The sequence below is a fragment of the Camelus dromedarius genome, chromosome 12 (genome assembly GCF_036321535.1).
Source record: "Camelus dromedarius isolate mCamDro1 chromosome 12, mCamDro1.pat, whole genome shotgun sequence".
NCBI lineage: Eukaryota > Metazoa > Chordata > Mammalia > Artiodactyla > Camelidae > Camelus > Camelus dromedarius.
In genome coordinates, this window is record NC_087447.1 from 68,202,846 (window position 1) to 68,225,380 (window position 22,535).

General features: G+C 38.0%; 1 protein-coding gene across 1 annotated transcript in view; it reads left to right on the forward strand.

Annotated features, from left to right (window-relative positions):
* Positions 1-22,535, forward strand: part of ARHGAP42 (Rho GTPase activating protein 42) — a 251,289-nt gene that overhangs the window by 132,518 nt on the left and 96,236 nt on the right. The window contains exon 4 of the mRNA XM_010977801.3: positions 11,342-11,413. Within this exon, the coding sequence (XP_010976103.1) occupies positions 11,342-11,413 (72 nt within the window). The remainder of the gene's footprint in view (positions 1-11,341; positions 11,414-22,535) is intronic.

Below are 22,535 nucleotides of genomic sequence, written 5' to 3' on the forward strand. Positions count from 1 at the left end.
ATCCTTTCAGGCCCTGTTCTGTAACATCTCTGCCCAGATCCCTTTCCTGGTTTCCAGCTAAAATCTAACAGAGCCATGTGATTTTCCTTCCCGGGTTTTCAGCTCATCACAGCAGTTTGGTCAACCTGGAGGAGGGAGGGGTGGGGAGAATTCGGAAGGTGCTTTGCGTCTCTTATTTTTGAGGGGTTGCTGCCCTTTCCATTTTGGCCATTTGTGTGATAAAAGTCTGCCCCTTGCGGCATTTTGACTTGAAGTACTTTTTTTTTTCCTTTTGGCAAAACTAATTTATAAGTAAAGAACCTTGTGTGAATATAAGAAGTCATTGTAAATTGATGGTTGTTTTTTCATGACTGATTTTTTTTTTCCTAGAGATAATATTGGTGAGCTGAGCTTCAGATTGGTACCAGTACTATACAGCATATATCGTACATGTTATAGGAATATTTTTCTTATTTTCAAAAATATTTAGTTTCCTTAAGTAGATTGTCATCCTCAGTAGTACTATGAGGAGCAGTATTAGTTACAGTAACTCACTGCAGATACAATTATGCCTCCCCGAAATAACTTTATCAATTTAGCAGCAGTATGTTGAGTTTCCACTGCGGCAAAGCCCTTTGCTAGGCAATGACTATTAAAGAATCAATAAGACATTATCTCTGCCTTTACAGGGCTGGAAATACAGACATATAAATAACCTGCAGCATGAGTATTGCCACTCTTGTTAGCAAGAGATGTTTACAGCCAACATTTTATTATCATTCCTTCAGTGTCCAGGGTCAGCTTCAGAATGCTTCTCAAAAGGGGATCCCTCTTAACACTGTCAGTGGGAATATAAGTTGGTGCAGCCACTATGGAGAACAGCATGGAAGTTCCTTAAAAAACTAAAAACAGAGTTAATATATGATTCAGCAATCCCATTCCTGGGCATACATCTGGAGGGAACTCTAATTGGAAAAGATACAGGCACCCCAATGTTCATAGCAGCATTGTTTACAGTGGCCAAGACATGGAAGCAAACCTGAATGTCCATCCACAGATGAATGGATAAAGAAGATGTGAGACACACACACACACACACACACACACACACACACACACACACAATATATATATTATTTAGCCATTAAAAAAAGAAATAATACCATTTGCAACAACATGAATGGACCTAGAGATTATCATACCATGTCAGACAGAAATACAAATATCATATAATATCACTTATATGTGGAATCTAAAAAAATGATATAAATGAGTTTATTTACAAAACAGAAATACACTCACAGTCATAGAAAACAAGCTCATGGTTACCAATGGGGAAACAGGTAGAGAGGGATAAATTAGGAGTTTGGGATTAACAGATACACACTACTATATATAAAATAGATGAACAACAAGGACCTACTTTATAGCACAGGGAACTGTGTTCAATATCTTGTAATGAGCTATAATGGAAAGGAAGATGAAAAAGAATATATGTATGTGTGTATATATATATAATCTCTGAATCACTTTGCTGTACACCTGAAACTAACACAACATTGCAAATTAACTATACTTCAAAAAACAAAAAAAAAAGAATCCTTCTCAGGCCAGCTCTACAGAAGTCTACTATCACTCGGATAAAACTTGCGAAGCTTAAACCATTGTCATAACTGCCAAGGTAGAAGCTTGTTCAGGGTGTCACTGTGGAAGCCAGGAAATCCAAAAGCCTTGTTTTGTGTAAAAGTAGGTTTAAGCGTAAAGAAGTACAAATGAATCTAACCTCTTAGGTGCTGAGAAAGGCATGCTACGTCGGGGATGTTGTAAGCCCACGTATACATGTTTCAAAGAGATGCTTTAATAACTTGATAAAAAGCAATCTTGCATAGTTAGCACACTTTACCATTGTTTTTAGTTTAATGTTGGTGCCGTCCAAATACATGTTTAGCTGTAAGCGGTGATGGGCTGGTCATAGTTCACTGCCAGCACTTGGGTAGGGGTGTGTGTGCATGTGTGTTGACAACCCTGATTTGCAACGCTTGCTGATTTCCGTGGCGTGAAAGGCTGCACTTTAGCTCATTTCAACCCAAGTCACTGAATGCGGGGTGGGAAGAGATGCCACGTAACGGTTCTCTGGAGCCCCCGTGAGCCTGCAGCACACGGCAAGCCCGCAGTCCGTCTTCCTGACCTCCTTCAGTCACTCCTTTGTTTTGGTTAGGTCAGTCTCTGCTTTGTTTATTTGCATCTCTATCCTGTGATATTCCTTCCTTCTCTCCTCCCCTCTCCCCCTCTGCTCCTCTTTCCTTCTAGCTCCTCCCCATTATTGCAAAGCTGTGATAAGAAATTTAAGAAATTGCATATCCACTGGGATATCTTACAACTTTCTTCAGGTTTTAACAGTCTGCCATTACACAAATACTGAGCAATTGTGATTAAAATACATTAACACCCGGCTACTAAAATGTAATTGCTATAAATTAACTGTGACTCCATGCATTTATTTAATGAATTTTCATTTCTTTTCTAAACTGACAAAGGCTGTTAGAAATTTGCCTAAATTCACAAATGAAGAATTTAAAACAGATGAGTAATTCTAATTTCTCTCCCAAAGATATTTTTAGTAGTGAGTGGCAAGAAGGGTAGAGGAAAATTAACAAGAAGAAATAGCATTAAAAGAGGAGGAGGAGATAAAGATCGAATTACATATAAATTACCAATTTGTTAAAGCTCCCTTTCCCTGCCCTCACACAGAAAGCCACTGTGACCCCTCTAAGTTAGGGGATAAAACCTGGGTTAAAAAAAGGCCATAATTGGCTCAACTCAGGATATATTCAGTGTTTCTGATTTTTAAAGTGGAGGGGAGGGGAGGAGTGTATTTCCATCGGCACGAGGACATTGATACGGGACAGCGGTGCTTCAGGAAAGTCTCTGGCCATCTCCCGTAGAGTTAACAAACATGAGGGTGTTACTGGAATGTCATAGCAGTGCCACCCGAGGTACACAAGTTCAGCAGATCCTGGGGTTTCCTGAGAATGTCCCGAGGTAGAGGACTGGCAGAAGTAACTTCACCAGTATCTTTGCACAATGTCCTACCTAGTCAAATGCAGGAGCTGTTATTTAACACATTAACAACTGGGGTTGCAGCATTTCTTATATTATTTGGAAGCCTGTGTTCTCAAAAGGAGATTACACCTCAACACTTCTCCTTGTATGACCTTTGAGGTAATGCAGCCGTATATTCTCAAAAAGTGTTTTCCTAAATGCATGCTTTTTGGTCAAAATCAAAAGAAAAGTTTGTTACAATGAATGAACTTATGTGCAGGATGTTTGGAGTCATTGTTTTAAGCTGCTTTTAAGATGTCAATTTTAATTTGACCCTTCACATATCTTGTTATTTATAGCTGAAATAATTTGACCTTTCTTGCTGTTTTTTTTTTAAAGCTTCCATTATTATAGTTATAAATGAACAAGTAGTCATCAGGATGGCATAAGTAGACCCAAGTTTGTGAGGAAACAATATGTTATGGTTATGTCTATTGTTTATAAAATTTTTTTTATCCATGGTGCTTGAATGCTTTAAAAATAGTCTTAGCTCAGCCTCCCATTAGAGACTGCTGGGTAAGAAGGAATAAAGCAAAAGTAGTTTAAGAACAACAAAAAAGCCAGGAAAAATAACTTACCTTTCTGGTCCTAATAACTCACTATTCAGAGAATTTCATTTGGTACAACCAGAGTTATGACATTGTTAGATCACAGTGTATGAAATTTTGCAATTTACCCCTCTCTTCCACTGTCTCAAGCTAGATTCTGTGAAAATGGTCAGTTGCTTTCCTGGATGAATACTTTTTTTACTCCCTCATCTTACAAGTGTAAATGGTTTTATTAAAAAATTGTTAACTTTAATTTGAGTTATGTTTGGTGTCAACAGTCATAAGCTGTAGAAGCAGAGAGGATTGCTGGCCTGCTGGCCTTGTAACCACTGTGTTCCATTTTAGAAACCTTGACCTGCAATATGTGCTGTTGAGATTTTACTCTTTTATAAAAAAACTCCAAAGGAAACTTCCTAAGTCATTTTAAAAAGTGATATATGCATTACAGTGGACCTACTCCAAAGAATAAATTTAATAGGAAGCAGGTACGACTTTGTATTAAGAAACTCTTATGATCATGATCCATAAAATATAAAAATTAATCTCTGTACACAGGCAATGATATAAAGGCATATTATCATCTTCATTCTGTAGAAAGGGAAGCAGATGGAGAGAGTTTAAATAACTTGACCAAGACTGCACAGTTGTCAGGGTGTAATTCAAAAATGAAATACAAACCCGTGCACTCTCCTGGAGAGTGTACTTCTGCTTACCTTCTGAAATAAAAGGTGAGATTCATATAGCACCGTTCTCCAAACACTTCTTTTCCCAAGTATATTCCTATAAGAGAAGTAATATTACTGGTAAACGTAAAGGTGAAAGTATGATTAAATATAAGAGAGTTAGATCTAAATAGATGAGGTCCAATGAAATAGGATTCATGATGGATCACTGACTTAATGCGTAGAATCAACAGATTCAATATTGAAGTAGTAAGTGACATTCAAGTAGAAATTAAATGGATTGCTGTGGTCCCAGGTAACCTTACCTTTTTTTGTTGGTTTTTTTTTTAAAGATGAAGATGATTTTTCAGCATACTTGGCTGCCATGAAAGAATATAAAGTAAAATGCATTTAGCCTGTGATTTCATATTACGTATTATATGAAGGTCTTATTCATATGTCTGTCTTCCACACCTTCTGTGAGATTTGGCTTTTGAGTTCTAGTTTCGGAGAGCTGTGGTTTGACTGACTTGAGGACTGTCTCTGGCGAGTTGCCGAGAGTTAACTTGACCCGTATCTAGAAGTGAGCCTCAGGCTGTCCCTAGACAACCTGCCGGAGCTTCATCCTGGGAAGCTGTTTTAGAGGGGGTAGCTGGTCAGGGGTTGGAACAAGCAGAGGAGAGAGACTTGCCTGTAGTCCCAGATTAGGACTCTGATCTGATTTTCCCAGCTGCAATACCAGTGGGAAAATAATCCAGTCTTACCTCAGAGACTATGTGTAGGTGTCTTCCACATTGATTGTGTTCAGTCTGCTCGTTATGACGGACCACTTGGTGTGGATTGGCTATCCTAGGCATATCACCAGGAAATTATTTTTGCAATAAGCTACATCATCCATGTTTTGTTTCCGTAAACAGCTTGGGCTGTTGTAGATTTCTCTAACAGTTGCTTTTGATAGCACTGTAGAATATCATTCAATCTTCTCTTCAAAACTTGGAGTCTTTCAGACCTTTGGTGGTTTGAGGCAGAGAGTTACAATCTTACATCCTGGCGGGACGCTGTAAACACTGACTAGTGACGAGCTGTAACTGGTACCGACAACACTCGAGTTTAACCGAAACTTGGAAGGGGGAGAAAAAGTAAAAATGTGAGCAGAATTACCTTTCCGATTTGTTTGATTCCATCACTACTCACTTCGTTGGACAAACAAGTTATGGTAAGGTTCTCAGCCGTGAAAAGCGAGCCCTGAAAATTCCTGTAGGATAGCACTTAAAAATCCATGGTCTATAGAGAATTATAATTCACATATACTTGGAGGAAAAAAACCCGAACATGTTTGGATGATCATTCTTCTAACCACATAAAAACAGTTCTAGCCATTACTTTTGAGTGATTTATGAGCACTCCCTTGTGGCTGTTTATTAGAACCACTTAAAATAGCAAAAGAAAAGCAACAGGGAGCCAAGTTGCCTGGTTTAATGGAACACACCCTCAGTGAAAGCGTGTGGACCCAGTAAGCGCGGTATCGTCGCGTGTTAGCCAGTATCAGATTTGCTTCTCTGCTGCGGAAAGTAAGCGAAACAACTGGTAATAGTTTTTGAATTTTAAAATGGGCCAATATCTATAAAAAATAAGTTGTTTAAACCCAAGGTTTACAGGTAATGGTTAAGAATTATAAAGTAGTTAATTGTGCCTTAATTACTGAAAGACCTTTTCAATAATTTATATTATCAGTATCGAGGGAGCATTAAAACTGGTTTTGTATTTTTCCTGAAGCCTCTGTGAGGTCATGCAAAGTAACACATCCTGCAGATATTATGGGAGCCTGAATCTCCTAACTCTGTGACATGTGATCTCTCTGCCGTCCCCTCTCCCCGCCCCTACCAGGGTTACCTTCTGGAAGGAGTTGTATCGAGCCTTTTGCCCAAATCTGGGGAGAAAGAGTTCCATGTGGGCCCGAGCTCCATTTCTCTAGATTCTTTCTCAAACCTTATGAATGTTAAGTCATCAGAGATGCATCCTGGTTCACATTTTTAATTAGGGTTTTCTATCATTTTGTATGTTATTTTCCTTTATTATGCAGTAGTAATAATTTTTTTTGTGCGTGACCCTTTTTTGGCTATATGCCATTAGAATCAACCCCTGTGTCTAGATGCCCAGGGTTCTCTGCGTGTTGGCTTCAGTTGCGTGCCTACCCTTCTGGTGGGAACATGGGGGGAGGGGAGGACATTGCAGCTGAAAACCTCATCACGTAACGTACCATTATCCCAAGAAAAACTGGATACGGTAACTCTTTTAAATCCACCAGAAATTTAAATACCTGCCTAACTTCACACTTGCACTACTGCAGAATTGAAGAATTTCGTCCATGTGGTTGACCGGTGTGAGGGGATGAAAGGCATGTGTTCCCTGTGGGGGTGAACAAAGATGAGGGTCAGAAGCAACTATATGGGGTTGTAAATCCACTTTGTGCCCTTTGAGTATTGGCATTTCCATTTCAGTCTCTTGAATTTAGACCCACATCTTGTGAACAGCAGCCCATCGACTGCACACAGAAGCAGCATCATATTTCAGATGTAAAACCACACATGTATTATTACGGTTTATGAAAAAATTTAGATTCCTGGTTATCTAACCGCTGTAGATGGGTGCTCTGAATGGGTCTCTGTTCTGTGAAATTAACCTGGATTTCCATTTCTACCTTTTGAATAACTACATTTTACATCATCTTAGGAAATTCTAAGGCTGCTTAGGAAACTTCTGAACACAAAGTTGACACTGAGAATTCTGTGAAGAAGCGAACATCTGTTGAAAGCCTGCCATGTGCCAAATCTGTGCTTGCTGTTTTAAAAAGGCATAGATCTTTCCTTTAATTTTTATAGAAACTGTAAGAGGTACAGCGATGAAGACATTGAGTCTTAGCAGTTGGGGCTGCCAAGATTCAAAATGGAACTGGCTCTAACTTTAACACTCACATTCTTAATCTATTCCAGGTGATTTTTCCGTTTCGAACTTCATTACTCATATAAAATCAACTTAAATCTCCATTGTGAAGGGCTTGTTCTTGCATATAAGTAAATACGCAGCAAATCACATCTCTGTTTTATCTCTGTCACCCCATTGGATGTTTTTCTCCCCCTTCGTTTTTATCCATTTGGTACCCCTGGAACTTTGGTTTTATCCTACTCTCATTAGTAGAATAAGAGTAGGGTGAAGAAAGAGGAAAAAAATGAGCAAATCCAAAAACAAAAGGAAAAAATGAAAAGCTACAGAAGAAACAGCTAGGAAGTAATAGTTGTCCCATAGGATGGTTGTTAATGATCGCATTTGGTTTGTTATAGCCTCAGGTTTTGTTTTATTCCCAGGTCGTATTTACATAACAGCCCCAGAAAGGTGGTGGCAGAGATTTAAACTATTGGATATGAATGTGAGTGCCAGTGTCTTAGTATATGGCTCTCCTACCCACTCTCTTTTCTCATCTTTCCCTTCCCAATAAAAAAGTTTCACTCATACTGATTAGTTCTGTCAATTTGAGGTGAGATACTCTGCTAAAATATTTCTCCGAGTCTTCCCATGGTGTCCAGCATAAAGGGTCCAAAGGGAAATCCATGGTCTTCATTCTTTCTCTGCCAAACATGCTCCTACCTCATTTACCCTAGTTCTTGTTAAATAGCTTTATGTTTTATTTATTATTTAATTATTTTATTTTGGTGGAGGGAGGTAACTAGGTTTATTTATTTTTAGAGGAGGTACTGGGGATTGAACCCAGGACCTCATGCATGCTAAGCAAGAGCTCTATCACTTGAGTTACACCCTAGCCCCATTGACCCTAGTTGTCAATGTGATGCTGAGGAAGAAAACTTAGTGCCATCTTTGATTCCTCTCCTTCTCGGTCCTTTTAAGTTTTCAAAAAAAAAAAAAAAAAAGAAAAGAAAGAAAGAAAGAAAAGAAAAGAAAGGAAAAAGAAAAAACCTACCTTTGTAGTTCCCTGCTACCCATCCATCAACACCGCAGGCACCTGACCTAGTTATCACTTCACACTTGCGTTCTTCTTGCAGCCGTTCAGCTGGAGTATCTTGCCTTATCTCTTCATTCTCAAACCATCCTGCATATTACTTCCTAGAGCAAGTTTTTACACTAATCCTCTATTTAGAAGCCAGCAGTGATCCCTTGCTCAGGCTACTTTGCTTAGATTGTGGGTATCCTTTCCTTACTTCTTCCATTAAGTTCCCTACTAATAAGGGACACATTTCTCCAGTTGGATAACGTTATTAGTTAATAACATAGGGCATGTGCTATGTGCCAGAACTGTCCAGCATACTTCATAGTCATTGTAAAAAGTTAACCAAAGGCTAACTTGATCAGGGCACCCACAATCAGAATGCACTCTTAACGAACACTTAATAAATGCTTTCTTTTTCTGCAGTGCACTCCCCCTTCCCACATGCCATGCTTAGTTCTGCCCCTCAGCCTTGGTGATCCCTGTTCAGAGGATATTTTTGCTCTTTGGCGTATCCAGTTCACATGCACCATCCAAATACTACCTGGACTCATTTAGTTCTCACGGACCTTCCCTGTTGTCAAAATCCTGATGTATTTATGCGGAGTTGTGTATAGTTTATCATGTAACTGTTCTCAATATAATCAGTTTTGTCTCAGTTTTCCCAAAAATTTTTAGCAGGGCTTTTTGAGCATTAAATACTTGTTGAATCAATTTTTTTCTTCCTCTCTTCTTAAGTAGACATCAACTTTCTGGAAGGTTTAGCCCATGCCTCATTTTTTTTTCCCCTTCCCCACACAGCTCACCATTGTGCTTGGCACATATATAAATACTTAGTGATTGAATATGAGAAAGTCTAGGCCACCTGTCTTTTGTGACTTTCATGGGAAAAATACCTTCTCATAATGTGCACGTAAGATACACTCCAACCAAAAGGGTAATACAGTAGGTTCAGGTATAGAAGTGAATCAAATAGGTAAGTAAATACAGAATGACATGTATTATCTATGTTTATTTGGAGATATTAAAAGCTCTAAATTTTGAGCACTTCCTAGATGTAAGGCACTGAGCTAAATGTTGTACATTCATCATCTTAGTCCGTAGAACCAAGTTGTTGGATAGGTGATGCAGCTGATACACGGACTGGTTAAATACAGCCCATACGCAATGGAACCAGGCTCATTTGAAATACATGCACTTAAGTTCTGTGCTGCATATGCTCTTATTCAACCTCGTTGTTGGAGTTTTCACCACTTAGAAATATCTCTCTGTTCAAGTTCATTAGCTTTAAATACATTAGATCATGCTTGTTTCCAGCATAAAGTAAACATTCAGTAAATGTTAGCCTTTATCGCTGCTCTTTTCTCCAGCTTGCACGAAGGCACTGTCCTTCCCCTTATGCACACTTTAACTTTAAAGGCAGAATCAGCTTTTCGTTAGCTCTGTAAAATCTGGAGAAATTAATGTGTCTGTGGGCATATATATATGTGCCTTCATGAGGGCAAAGAGGATTTAGAGAGTGAGAATTAAAAGTGAACTGCTTTGCTACTGTTTCCAATCCTCTCTCTGTTCTAAGAGTCCTGCTCAGTGTGTCTGGAGGGGTGCCTGTCTGAGCTCACAAATGGGAAGCAGGTGATGGATGTCGGAGGTATCTCCTGCAGCCCTCAGTGTCTCAGGAAGGATTCTGAGTATTGATCTACATTGGATGTTTTCACAGAAGAGGATTTTAGGTCCTCTTTTCAAGATGTCGTCTCGGTTTTCTGCAAACTGGTGAAAGACAGAGTCATGGAAGACACTACTGTAGTTTTTATTTTCGCGTGTACTGTTTTTGTGTGTTTAGATTATGGAATTTAAGAAATAAAACGTGACTAGAGAATGACCAGTTTACTGGAAATAAGTGAAAGCAAAACCCCTTTATTGAAACTTTAAAATTTTGATATAATCTCGGAGAAAGAGTGTAAAGAAGAACATAAGGAACACCTATACACCCTTTAACCAATTTTAGAACAGAGTGACTTATTTGAAAAATAGGTTTTTCTCTTCATCTTAGCATTTTCTAATTACATAATAGGATAGAATAAATGATAAATTTTGTTAACTGGGCCTATCCCCCCTACCCCAACTTTACTGAGAGATAATTGACATACAACATTGTGTACGTTTAGTGTACAACGTGTTGATTTGATACATTCATGTATTGCAAAACGGTTACCAGCATGGCACCAGCTAACCTCCATCTTGTAACATCATTACCATTTCTTTCTGTGGTGGGAACATTTAAAATCCTATGTTTAATTTTGATGCTTTCTAATTTTTTTTTTTAAATCAAGATTTCCTTTTGGCATAACGTTGTATTTAGAGGTGTCTCCGTGCATCCAGTCCCTGCTCCCACACTATCCACCCCACTCTTTTCAAGACTCTTACAGATCTACAGAGCAATTTAAAGATTTATCTGTTTTAAAGCTTAAGTAAATCCCAATGTGAAGTTTTGGGATAAAATATAGTTCACTGAAGTGGAATGAGATACTATTTTAGGGGAGTTGGAAACATGGGAACATTCAGGCAAATCCCAAGTGTAAGGAATCTAATTAAATAGGGGAAGAAAATGAGCCTTATTTTGCAGTTGTAGAATTATAACATTCTAGTGGCAAGATAGAAGAGCTTTTATGTGGCTCAGTTTTAAAATGATGCTTCAACTGACTACATTAAACCAGTGTAATTAAAGATATTTTAAAATTTAATATCTGATGTGCTATTGCTGAGTTAAGTCTTAGAATATGAAATTTAAATATTTAAACTAAGATTCATCTTTGTATACTTGTTTCACATGATTCACATTATTGTTGGGCTCAAGTGAAATAATTTGTGAAAGCAACTTAATTATAGAGTAGAAAAAGACTATATGACATGTGAAGTATTTTTATTTCACTTTGAGAAGCACAGGAGAACAAAAGCTGTTTATAAATAAGTTGAATAAAGAAGCCGTCTTTTTTCAATATTATTTGTGTGAAATTATACAGAATGTAATGTACTTGCATTTTTAATTTCAGATTCAAAACGCTAATGATGTACTAATCGCGCCACTCGAGAAATTTCGCAAAGAGCAAATCGGTGCAGCAAAAGTGAGTGTTGCATTTTATTATCCTTTGGATATTCTCCTGGTTATTAAAAATGATGCAGTTTAAGATGTTAACATTTTTGAAGTTAGAATGACCTTTTAAAAAATTCTGTACGTCATTTTGAATTTTGCACAGAGCCTATTACAAAGACTGGAATTCTTTTAGCATAAAAACAATATTCTTCTACTGAACAGAGAAAAAGTCAGCATGTTATGAGTTCCTCACATCTCAACAGTTGTAGGGAATTAACTGTTTTAAAGAGAGTGAAGTTACAATGAAATTATGAAGAACATTCCTAACACATGTATAAAATAAAAATTAGGCACAAAGTTATGTGTGTTGAAAATTAAGGCAATAATCATAAAAGAACTCTTATTATTTTTTGTATTTTTTATTATTAATAAAAATATGTGTTTGTGGGAAGCTTCAGACATGTTTGTCAAGCCTCTACATTAATATTTAATTGATTATGGACCAATTAAAATTTCCATTAACCTAATAATTTCTGAGATTTACTTGCTTCCTCTTTCTTAGATTCACGTTTACCTACCTTCTCAATGTCTTGTAAGGACATAAAATTTTGGATTTCCAAACAGAACTCATCATCTGCCATCCTTGCCCCATCCTTTCTTTGTTTTGGTTTCCTTTTTAATCAATGATAAACTCCTTCCCCGTTGGAGCAATGCTTTTCATCTTCTTGCAGAATTATTTCTGCTCCTTGCCTCCTCCCTTCTGTCTGAAATACTGAAATAGCCTACTGGTTGGTTTCCATGCCTCCATCCTAATCTGTTAACACATTTTTGCCATCTTTGATTGTCATTCTTCAATGATGAGACCTTCAGTGGTTGTCTTTGAGAGAGACAGTTAAATCTCAATAATGAAAACTTTCCACAATGTGGCCATTTGCTACATTTCAGACCTCCCTCAACCCACACAGTTGTCTATTCACCGATTTCTGTATATATCCTGACTCCATCCATGGCTTTGCCCAAACTTTCCCCCTCCCTGGAATATTTCTTACCCTTCACTTGTTGATGTCTCGCTAGCTCTCCATGGCTTATTTCATGTCCCAGCACCAGAAAGAAGCCTTCCTTACATGGTATTTCCTCATATATGTGTTCCCCTTCCAGAATTGATTCTTTTTTCCTCGTAGAATCAAGTAGTTCTTACGTGCTTATTTCCTGTAAAAAAGCTATCACAGTCTGCCTTGAATTAGAGTTTTATGTGCGTTTCTCCACCAATTATGAACAACTATCGAATCAAAGACTAAACCAGAGCCATTTTTGTGTTAATTAACTCGGCAAGCATTTATCAATATCATGGTTGCCCACCTGTGGCAAGTATGGTGTGTTCGATAAGATTAAGGGACACAGTGGTAAATAAGACAGACAAGTTCCTTGCACTTGGCCTTTATTATCTTTTGTGTACTTAACAAATGCACTGAGGATTGTGACACAGAAGTGCAGGGTGCTCCACGAGACTATGATTAATGGAACTGGCCTTGTCCAGAGAACCAGGCAACACTTTCCAGAGGAAGTCTTGGTTAAGCAGAGAACTAAATGATGAGAAAGAAATAGCTAGAAATGAGGATTCGGGGGCGGGAAGGGAGGAACCGTCTTTACATTCTTGAAGAGGGAACAGAGTAGGTGTGAAGAAAGGCGTTGAAAGAGGAAAGAGCGGGCATTTTAGAGGAAAAAGGTTTAATGCGTTTGGGGTATAGAGGACCATGGGCGTGGAGGACGTGCGCTCAGCTTTATTAGTGGTTCATGGCATTTTACACCTTACTCTCTTTTATGCTTATTCACTGATAAGCCAAAGAAAGGTTTATGTGGAGGAGTGATTATAATCACTGTAGGAATAATCACTGTAGGTGCATGTCGTGCACAGATTGGAGGAGGCAGTGAGGGAAAACCAGTTTGGGTTTTGAGCAACAGGACATTTCAGGGGTGACTCCCAGGGTTCTGGGTTACAAATTTGGGTGTTTTCTGGGGCCACTTACTGAGACAGGCAGCACTTATGTTTGGATGGCAAAGATGGTGAGTTTGACCTTTAGACATAACGAATGAATTCGAGGTTTCTCCAAGACGTCCAAGTGGAGATAGTGAGCTGGCAGTTGTGTGTTCGGATCTGAACTGGAAATATGTTTGGGAATTTTCCTCTAGGGAGTAATTAAAATCATGGGGCTAGATTAGATCCCCCTGGGAAAGAACAAGAGTGAGGAGAGGACCTAGATCCTATATAAGCTGAGAACTCTCGACATTTAATGTTTGGGGAGGGAAAAAACAAGACAGGTAAGGAGTCTGAGGAGGAAGCAGCAGAAGAAGGAAGAAAACACAAGAATGGTATCCCAGAGCAAGGAAGAGCCTTTTCCAGGATAATAATAGCTACTGGTTCTTGACATCTGTACTGTGGGGGCTTTCACTGAGCTCTTACGCCTGTGACCTCATTAAATCCTCACAAGCAACCTGTGAAGTGAGTCCAGATGTTCCACCTGCTTTACAGTGAGGAGAGTGATCAGGTCACCTACGTGCTCCAGGTCGCAGGGCTGGGAAGTCAGACTGGGTCTGAAAGCAAGCCGTTTTTCCTTCAGAGCCTTGAATTACAGTATTTCACTTCATCAGTGATACTTTTATAAAATTGAAGAGCTTTGCAAAGAATTCCTTCTCTGGTACAGGATATTCCAAGTTTTTGCTTCATTTGAAGTAGTAAATTTTACATGTGTATTAGGCTCTTTTTTAATTGAAGTATAGATGATTTACAATGTTGTGTTAGTTTCTGGTGTACAGCATAGGGATTCAGTTATAAATGTGTGAATATATATATATATATATATATATATATATATATTCTTTTTCATTATAGGTATTTTCATATTCTTTTTCATTATAGGTTATTACAAACTATTGAATGTAGTTCCCTATCCTATACAGTAGGTCCTTGTTGTTTATCTATTCTGTATATAAGTAGTTCGTAATCTCAAACTCCTAGTTTATCTCTCCCGTCTTTCTCCTTTGGTAACCGTAAGTTTGTTTTCCATGTCTGTGTATCTGTTTGTTTTGTAAATAAGTTCATTTGTATCATTATTTTTCGATTCCACGTATAAGTGATATCATATGATTTGTCTTTCTCTTTCTGACTTACTTCACTTAGTATGATAATTTCTAAGTCCATCCATGTTCCTGCAAATGGCATTATTTCATTCTTTTTTATGGCTGAGTAGTATTTCATTGTATAAATATACTACAACTTCTTTATTCAGTCATCCATCCTTGGACACTTAGGTTGTTTCCATGTCTTAGCTATTGTAAGTGGTGCTGCTGTGAACATTGGGGTGTATGTATCTTTTCCAATTAGAGTTTTCTCTGGTTATACGCCCAGCAGTGGGATTGCTGAATCATATGGCAACTCTATTTTTAGTTTTTTAAGGAATAGCCATACTGTTTTCCATAGTTACTGCACCAATTTACATTCCCACCAGCAGTGTAGGAGGGTTCCCTTTTCTCCATACCTTCTCCAGCATTTATCGATTGTGGACTTTTTAATGATGGACATGGTTATTGATTCTTATTCAAAGGTTTAGGTTAGCTACAGTCAGAGTATCATGAGCAATTATACCCGTTTTATTTTGTTTTTTAAATATCTCAGTTGCTGGACAGATCATCTGTGAGCACACAACAGTGTAATATACCTTCGTCTACTCATTGGAAGGTTAAACTTGTGGTTGAATTGATTCAAATGAAATCTTGAGCATAAATGTTGTTACACTTGGTGGTGGTAATTCTGTGTATTTTATCTACCCGATGGCTCTTAGTACCGTATTATTTCTAAGCTGCTTAAGTAATCCCTGTTTAGTAAAGTGAAAAAATAGCAGGCCTTCTCTGATGCACGTGTAGGTCAGTTTTCTTCTGGCGTTGTGAAAACATCTTGGTAGGAATACAAACCTTGAAGGAGGAGGGCAATAGCTCAGTGATAGAGCACGTGCTTAGCATGCAGGAGGTCCTGGGTTCAATCCCCGGTACCTCCATTAAAAAAGAAAAAAAATCTTGGAGATGTTGATTTCTGTCACTTTACTTCCTGTTTAATTAGGTACTTTCTTCTTTGGTAAATAAATTTATTCTACTAATGACACTGCCGCCTTCCAGTCCTGACAGTGGAGGTTTCCCACAGTGTGTCCAGGCCAGTGGACCAGCTGTGAGGCAAGAATGCAGTTACGTGTGGAGCCTCCCGCTGCAGCTGGGACGCCCTCAGCTTGGTCCAAGTGGAAAACAGAGTCAGAGGGGCCCTCTCCTCAACGACCTGTTTAACCTACTTAACTGAAGTGGATAAAATCCATGGACCACAAACGTTTCCTTTGTAGTGTGTTTTTATGGAGCTTTGAGACACCTGATACATTGCTGTGGAAGCGAGGCCCTGAGTGAGATACAGTTGTGGGGGAGAAAAAAACAAAACACTGTGCGTCTGCGAGAGGCAGTAGAGAAGATTAATGATGGGGTTGTTGAACGGAAGGACAGAGGAGACGGGTCCTGCATTTGAATAGCTAAGGATTAGAAAAATTATCTGTAAACAGTTGTCAGGAATGTATTTATTTAAAGGTTCTTCATCTGGTGGTGTGTGCAGAATGGGGTTGTGCCACAGGCCTGCCCTGTTCCGTGGGTCAGCGTGTAGAACCGAGTGTTTGGTTTCTTTAATTCATCTCCTGATACACTGCTGCGTTAAACTCTAGAAATGAATGGAAAGTAGGCATTCAAAACGATCCACGCCAACCAGAATTTCCACAGTATGAATAGATCTGGAGCAGCATTATTTTAGAGCAAGGGGAACTGTAACTTGTTTTCACACTTTTTGTGTTAACTGGCAGCTGTATTTCATTGCATTGGAGGTTCCTCCTTGCCCCCAGAGGAATTAGTTGTACGTCCTATCTGTACTTTGCACACTTGTTCCTGCGTGAACTGTCTGACTCCAGAGTGGAGGTAGCACTTCATATCTGAGTTCCTAATCAAAGATACTCACATTAGGGAGAAATATGTGTGTGTAAACATGTATACACGCCATACTGTTACATACTTTCAGAGACAGAACTGGCTTCCAGGAGGCCAGGGGCTGACTTCCCGCGTGTAAACAGACTGAGAAGCTAGTTGGTGGCAGAGTGAGGACTAGAACTCAGTTCCTCAGACGAGCAGTCTTTCGATTCCTCCATGCTGCTCTTTAGAATACTCTTTTGTGAGTTTTTTTTCCTCTGTTTTCAGCACACAAATGATTTGATGTGAAATATCTTAATTATAAAAGTATTTCAAATATGCCTAGACTTGCCCACTTTGAATTAAGCCCGTTGAATACATGTCCCTTGATTTAAAAGTTTCACAGCACACACTAGGCAGTTGGCATTGGCTGCTTTTATTAGACAAAAGAAACTTGAGAAATGTTGCCCATAAACGTTAAAAGGTACATTTTCACTTCTATGGGAAATGTTCTTAAGACTGGTTTTCATTTTCAGTGAGACTTTACTAGAAATCATGTGAACATTCTTCCATGGTTTTAAAACAAAAATAAATAATACAGTATTGATCATGCAAAAATAAAACTTGATTTTCTTTATGTTGATTTCATATTGAAGACTGGAGTAGACCTGGATAACTCTTGTCCCTTTGTCTGTCCATAGTAGAGTTTGGTTCTGACTCTGAACATTTGTTAATTTTGTGGCGAGGCATGTTTCAAAATAATAATTTTAACATATCATATCTTTGAAAAAAATCTGGGGAGAATTGTTATGATTAATTCCATTTATAGGCTTAAGGTTTCCTTTATGTGAAAAATGGCTACACATACTTGGTTCTCTCAAATACCCAAATGCTTTAGGGAATCTAGAGGAATTACAGATACTGATTGCACGTTAAAAAGATTTTGCCACTGAACTGAGTTACTCATCTGATCTAATGGGTAATAAATACTTGGGATTTATGATGAGAACAGTCCAAAAGAAAGTGGTTTATAGGGCGGATTTAGGTCACCCTCCACCTTCGTCCTGTTTTCAACAGGTCCTGCAGGGAATGGTCAGGATTGGTTTCTCATGAGCGGCTGATGCCTGCTGAGCCCAGTCTCTCTCAGACAGGTATTCTCTGGCCAGGGCTGTATTTGGGACTGAATTCTCTGGGCGAACTATAAACCATTTGATAGTTTTCTTGAACCTACTTGTAACTCTCTATATCGTACCTTCTGTCAGAATCTATTACATTATATAGAGTTGCAGAATTACTGACTTTGTTATTTGATCACGTTTTTGAACAATAATAGTTCCCCTTTTGTGACAGTTAATCAAGTGCTGCCCGCAGCACATTACGTGTAAACTCATTTAACTCTCACAACCAGCGTATGAGGTAAGTGGACTGCTAACACGCACAGAGAAGTGACGCAAATGGGCTGAGGTCACATAACTAGGAAGGGAGTTAGATTTTAAACAGAAATGAGAGAAAGCCTATAGAGTTCTTTAGTAGCACTACCACGTGTGTAATGCTCAAGAAATGTTAACTAGTTCCTTTTCCTTATTCTTAAAGAAGGAAAATTGCCTGGTTATCTCATTTAGAGAGCAAGGTAATGTCTTATATTCATTTAACAACTAGTTCTGTGGAGTCATACAAACTTGAGATCAAAATCTGGCACTTAATACTTACAGGAAATACTTAGGTAAGATAATGACCTTTTAAAGCCTTGGTCTCACCATCTGAAAAATGGACAGTAACAGAACCATCTTCATAGAATTGATATGAGAAGCATCATTTGACATTTCATATAAATTGCTTAGCATAATTTATTCCATGTAGGTACCAAGGTGTTCATTTCTCTTGTTTTATAATTAATAATAATTACTGCTATTATGTACTTACTGTCAGTGTTGCAGAATACTACCATATTAAAGTATTGCAGTAAAATAAGGTCTTTGTTCATGTAGGTTAGTTTGCCTTATTTTGTTCCCTGGACAGATACAAATCCAAGTTGCTTGTTAAATATTTAGATAGAGTGATTCACGGACGTACCAAGCAAGAGGCGTGAGATGGACATTCCTTATAATTAATAACAGTTTACAGTCTATGCAGCACTGTTACTTACAAAAGTCTTACAAAGCAGGGAGTATCATCATTTTTCGGATGACTGTCTGAGACCCAGAAAGATCAAGTGCATTGCCACCAGCCCAGAGGTGCCCGTGTGCTCTGGCTGGGGCTCAGATCCAGCCTCCTGATCCCTAATTCAGTAGTTTGGCACCATACCATTCCTGCCTCCTTCACGGGAATGTAAACCTTTCTTTATTGTTTATTGTGTGTTTTCACCATCTTTTACAGCATTCTTACGAGGTGAGTATCAGCTCTGATTGACCCCGGTGCCACCACTGGAAAAACACACAGATCACATTCCTTGGAGACAGTGAGCCGGTCACAGTCTCTATGCTTGACAGGTGGAACCATTCGGTGTCTCCACATACTTTGAAAATTCTGAGGGTAGCATGTTTTTATGGACGTTTTAGAACTTGCCATTCATTGGAAACGCTGAGCCTCACGTAGAGTTAGAATTTTGGATAGGGTTGTAACCCAAAACCATTTTGCTGAACAATTCAACTTACATATATTACATCTTTTTATGTTACATGTGTATGAGTGTTTATGTACAGATATAGATGATTGTAACTTTAGTAAGTGGCTACTGTTTGCTCAGATAAGAGGAGGATATGCTCTTTTTTCCATTTCAAAATAAGCATTTTATTTTATTTTTTAAAAATACTTTTATTGAAGTGTAGTTGATTTACAATGCTAGTTTCAGATGTACAGCAAAGTAATTCAGTTATAATATACATACATATATATTTTTTCTTTTCAGAATCTTTTCCATATATACTATTCTAAGAAATTGAATATGGTTCCCTTTGCTATGCAATAGGTCTTTATTGTTTTATCTGTTTTCTATATAGTAATGTGTGTCATTTTAATTAGTTTTAGATACAGGAAAGTTGCAAAGATAGTACAGAGTTTCGTTTCCTCAGTTTCCCGCAGTATCAGCATATTATGTCTCCATGATACATTTGTCAAAACTAAGAAATTAACACCGAAAAATCACTGTTAACTAATATATAGACTTTATTCATATTTCACCACATTTCATTTTGACTCAATACTATTGTTTTCAAACATGAAGGCATCTTGTTATTTTTTTGATACAGTTTTTAAGGGCCGATATTTTGAGGTGGGTGAAGTTCAGCGGACATGTATTCCTACTGTGGGAACATGCTCAGGAGAAAGTTCTGAAATGGGAAATGTATCAATCAGAGCTTCTAGGTTGGAGATCCGGGGACAAAAAGGCTTGGCTGGTAGGGGCTGGGGCCAGCTGTCAGGGGTGAGAAATGGGTATGTTGAGAGAACTAACTGGCGGATGCCAGGGGAGGGAGGTGTAGGGGGTTGGACAAAATAGGAAAGAGAGGTACAAACTTCCAGTTATAAAATAAATAAGTCACGGGGATGTAAAATACAGCATAGGGAATACACTCAGTAATATCGTCATAACTTCTATGGTCACAGATGGTTCCTAGACTTACGATGAGCCCTTCATAATGTATATACATGTTGAAGCACTATATTACACATCTGAAACTAATATAATATTGTCTGTCAACTGTACTTTAAGAAAAAGTTGACAGTAAAGGAAAGAAATGAGTATGTGGAATGGTTTTATATTTTACTTAAATTATTCCAGTCTTCTTGCCCCACCCACTGAAATCTCTCTTAAAATATGTCTCAGAACCTGTGTTCCCCACAGAGCAAAGCCCATTACATATGGACTTGGCAGTTCATTCTCTTCAATTTATTTGTAGTTGTTTCTGTTTGGTTTTTCGTTCTTTTTTTAAAATTGAAGTATAGTTCATCTCCAATGTTGTGTTAGTGTCAGGTGTACAGCAAAGTGACTCAGTTATACATATTTATGTATATTCCTTTTCAGGTTCTTTTTTATTATAGGTTATTATAAGATATTGAGTAGAGTTCCCTGTGCTGTACAATAGAGATGATATGGTCTCATGTTATGATTTGATTACAATAAACTGTGGGTAAATTATCTCTATTTTCTCTCCTAATTATTCTTATGTTGATGCCTGAAGACTGATAGTTAGGAAACATTTTGAACTTCCCTACAAGTTGTATTTTTACAAAAGATCCTTATAGCAAATTTTCAGGTTAAATATGTACTTCAACACATTTTCCACACAATTTACAGGTGCCATGCATAAATAGGAAGTGATAAAATACAGTGGAGCCTCACTTACAAACATCGGTGTTGAAATCAACGCCGAGAGGTCTGGAGAGTGAAATCTGCTGTCCAGTCGTAGGATTCTTCTCATTCTTCAGTGCTCAGCCTTTTTCAGTGAGAGTCAGACCTGCTTCCTTGTAACAAAATCTTCTCGGTAGCAAGTCCAGTTACTCAGGGTTAACCTGGTGGTGGGAGAAACTCCAATTAACTGATGAAAATTTTGTAGGGTTCTCTTGCTTCTAAAAACGGAGCAACAGTCCCACCTCCATGGAGCAGGTATCCCTGGTGAACTTTGTATCTTCCCGTGGTAATAAGGTGGTTTCCTTGGTTCCAAGGCTGGTGTCTTTCTTTGTAGATACATTCTTTCCTCTACCACGTGTACTCAGTGCCCTGCTTGCTGCAGAGGAGATTCCTCCATGAGAGTTGATGCTTCGGATGCATTTCACATAGATTACGTTGGCTCTGAGCGTTGCTGTGTGTGTTGCCGTTTTTACTCACACCTTCGATGTTCAGGATCACTGCCTTCCCTGTTCTTGGGGTGATTAGGAAGCAAATTATCAGTGATTTCTTTTTTTTTTTTTTTTCCAAATTGAAGTGGTTAGAAATATTCTGAAATACTTAGATTTCATACTGACTTCTGTGGGAAACTCAAACAAGAACACGATAAACTTGGAAGCATTTTATTTTATGTTTATATTTTAGAATTCAAAGCAAGTTGCAGATATAAACAGGAATACATTGCAGGCATCAGGAATAGGTGAGTTTGCGGTATTTGATATGAACCATGGAGATCTGATAAGATGACTAACTGTCATCAGTGAGCTAAGCCATCTGTGTTTGATTTTACACTGTAACAGCTGCTTATTTGTTGAAAACAAAAACACAAAAATATTAGACTTTATTATCAGGGTGCTCTAAAAAAGAAAATGAAAGTTGAAGGACTTTCCCAGTCATTATTATGGAATACTTTTTTTTTTCATCTTATAATCTATTCTTTGGGTTTTTTGCAAATGAGTCATGCCAGCATTTGAATTTCAGTGATACTTTATTAGTCCTTTCCTATTGCCCTCACCTATATTTTACGTGTATCAAATTGGAATTAAAACTTTATAATACACATCAGAGTAATTGAAAACCCTCTAAAGACTATGAATCAGTGTGTTAAATATTTAGGAAACACATAGATTTAAAAATTATGAAGAACCTCAGACTACTTCCCCTACAAAATTAATTAAAACCTTACGTTACATCTGAAATACAGAATATTGCCACATATTGTCCAGCAAAAAAAGAAGAAAAAATGTATTGAGTACCCAGTGTCAAAATTTCCAGAGTCAGAATTTGTCTAGAAGCATCTGAATTTGTTGAACATCCCTGTTAAGTTTAGTTATTTTCAATAGGACATTGTTTTAACTTACCAAACTCTTCTTTTCTATAAACAGCTTCAGTTTTTCAGTGTTCTTGTTAAATTTAGCACTGAAAATTGAACATGAAGCCCCAGAGAGTGTCTAGTTGCTGTGTTATAAAAAGTATCAATATTGACCAATACAATTATTTACCTTTTCACTGTTAATGTCACATTGTTTATTCAGATCAAAGTAGAATCTCTGCACCTCTTAAGGTGGAGCTCTTTGGTTCCATACTTGCCTGGCCGACTTTTTGGATCTGATGGTGAGACGTGTAATATGTTGTTACTTCATTCCAAACTCATGACATCTAGATTTTATCACCTAATTTATTGACAAGTTCTCTACCGCCTCATCCTCCTTTCCAAGCTCTGAGTCATTAGGAATCTGATGAGCATGCCATCATTCATCTTGCCTTAAGTCACTGACACAAA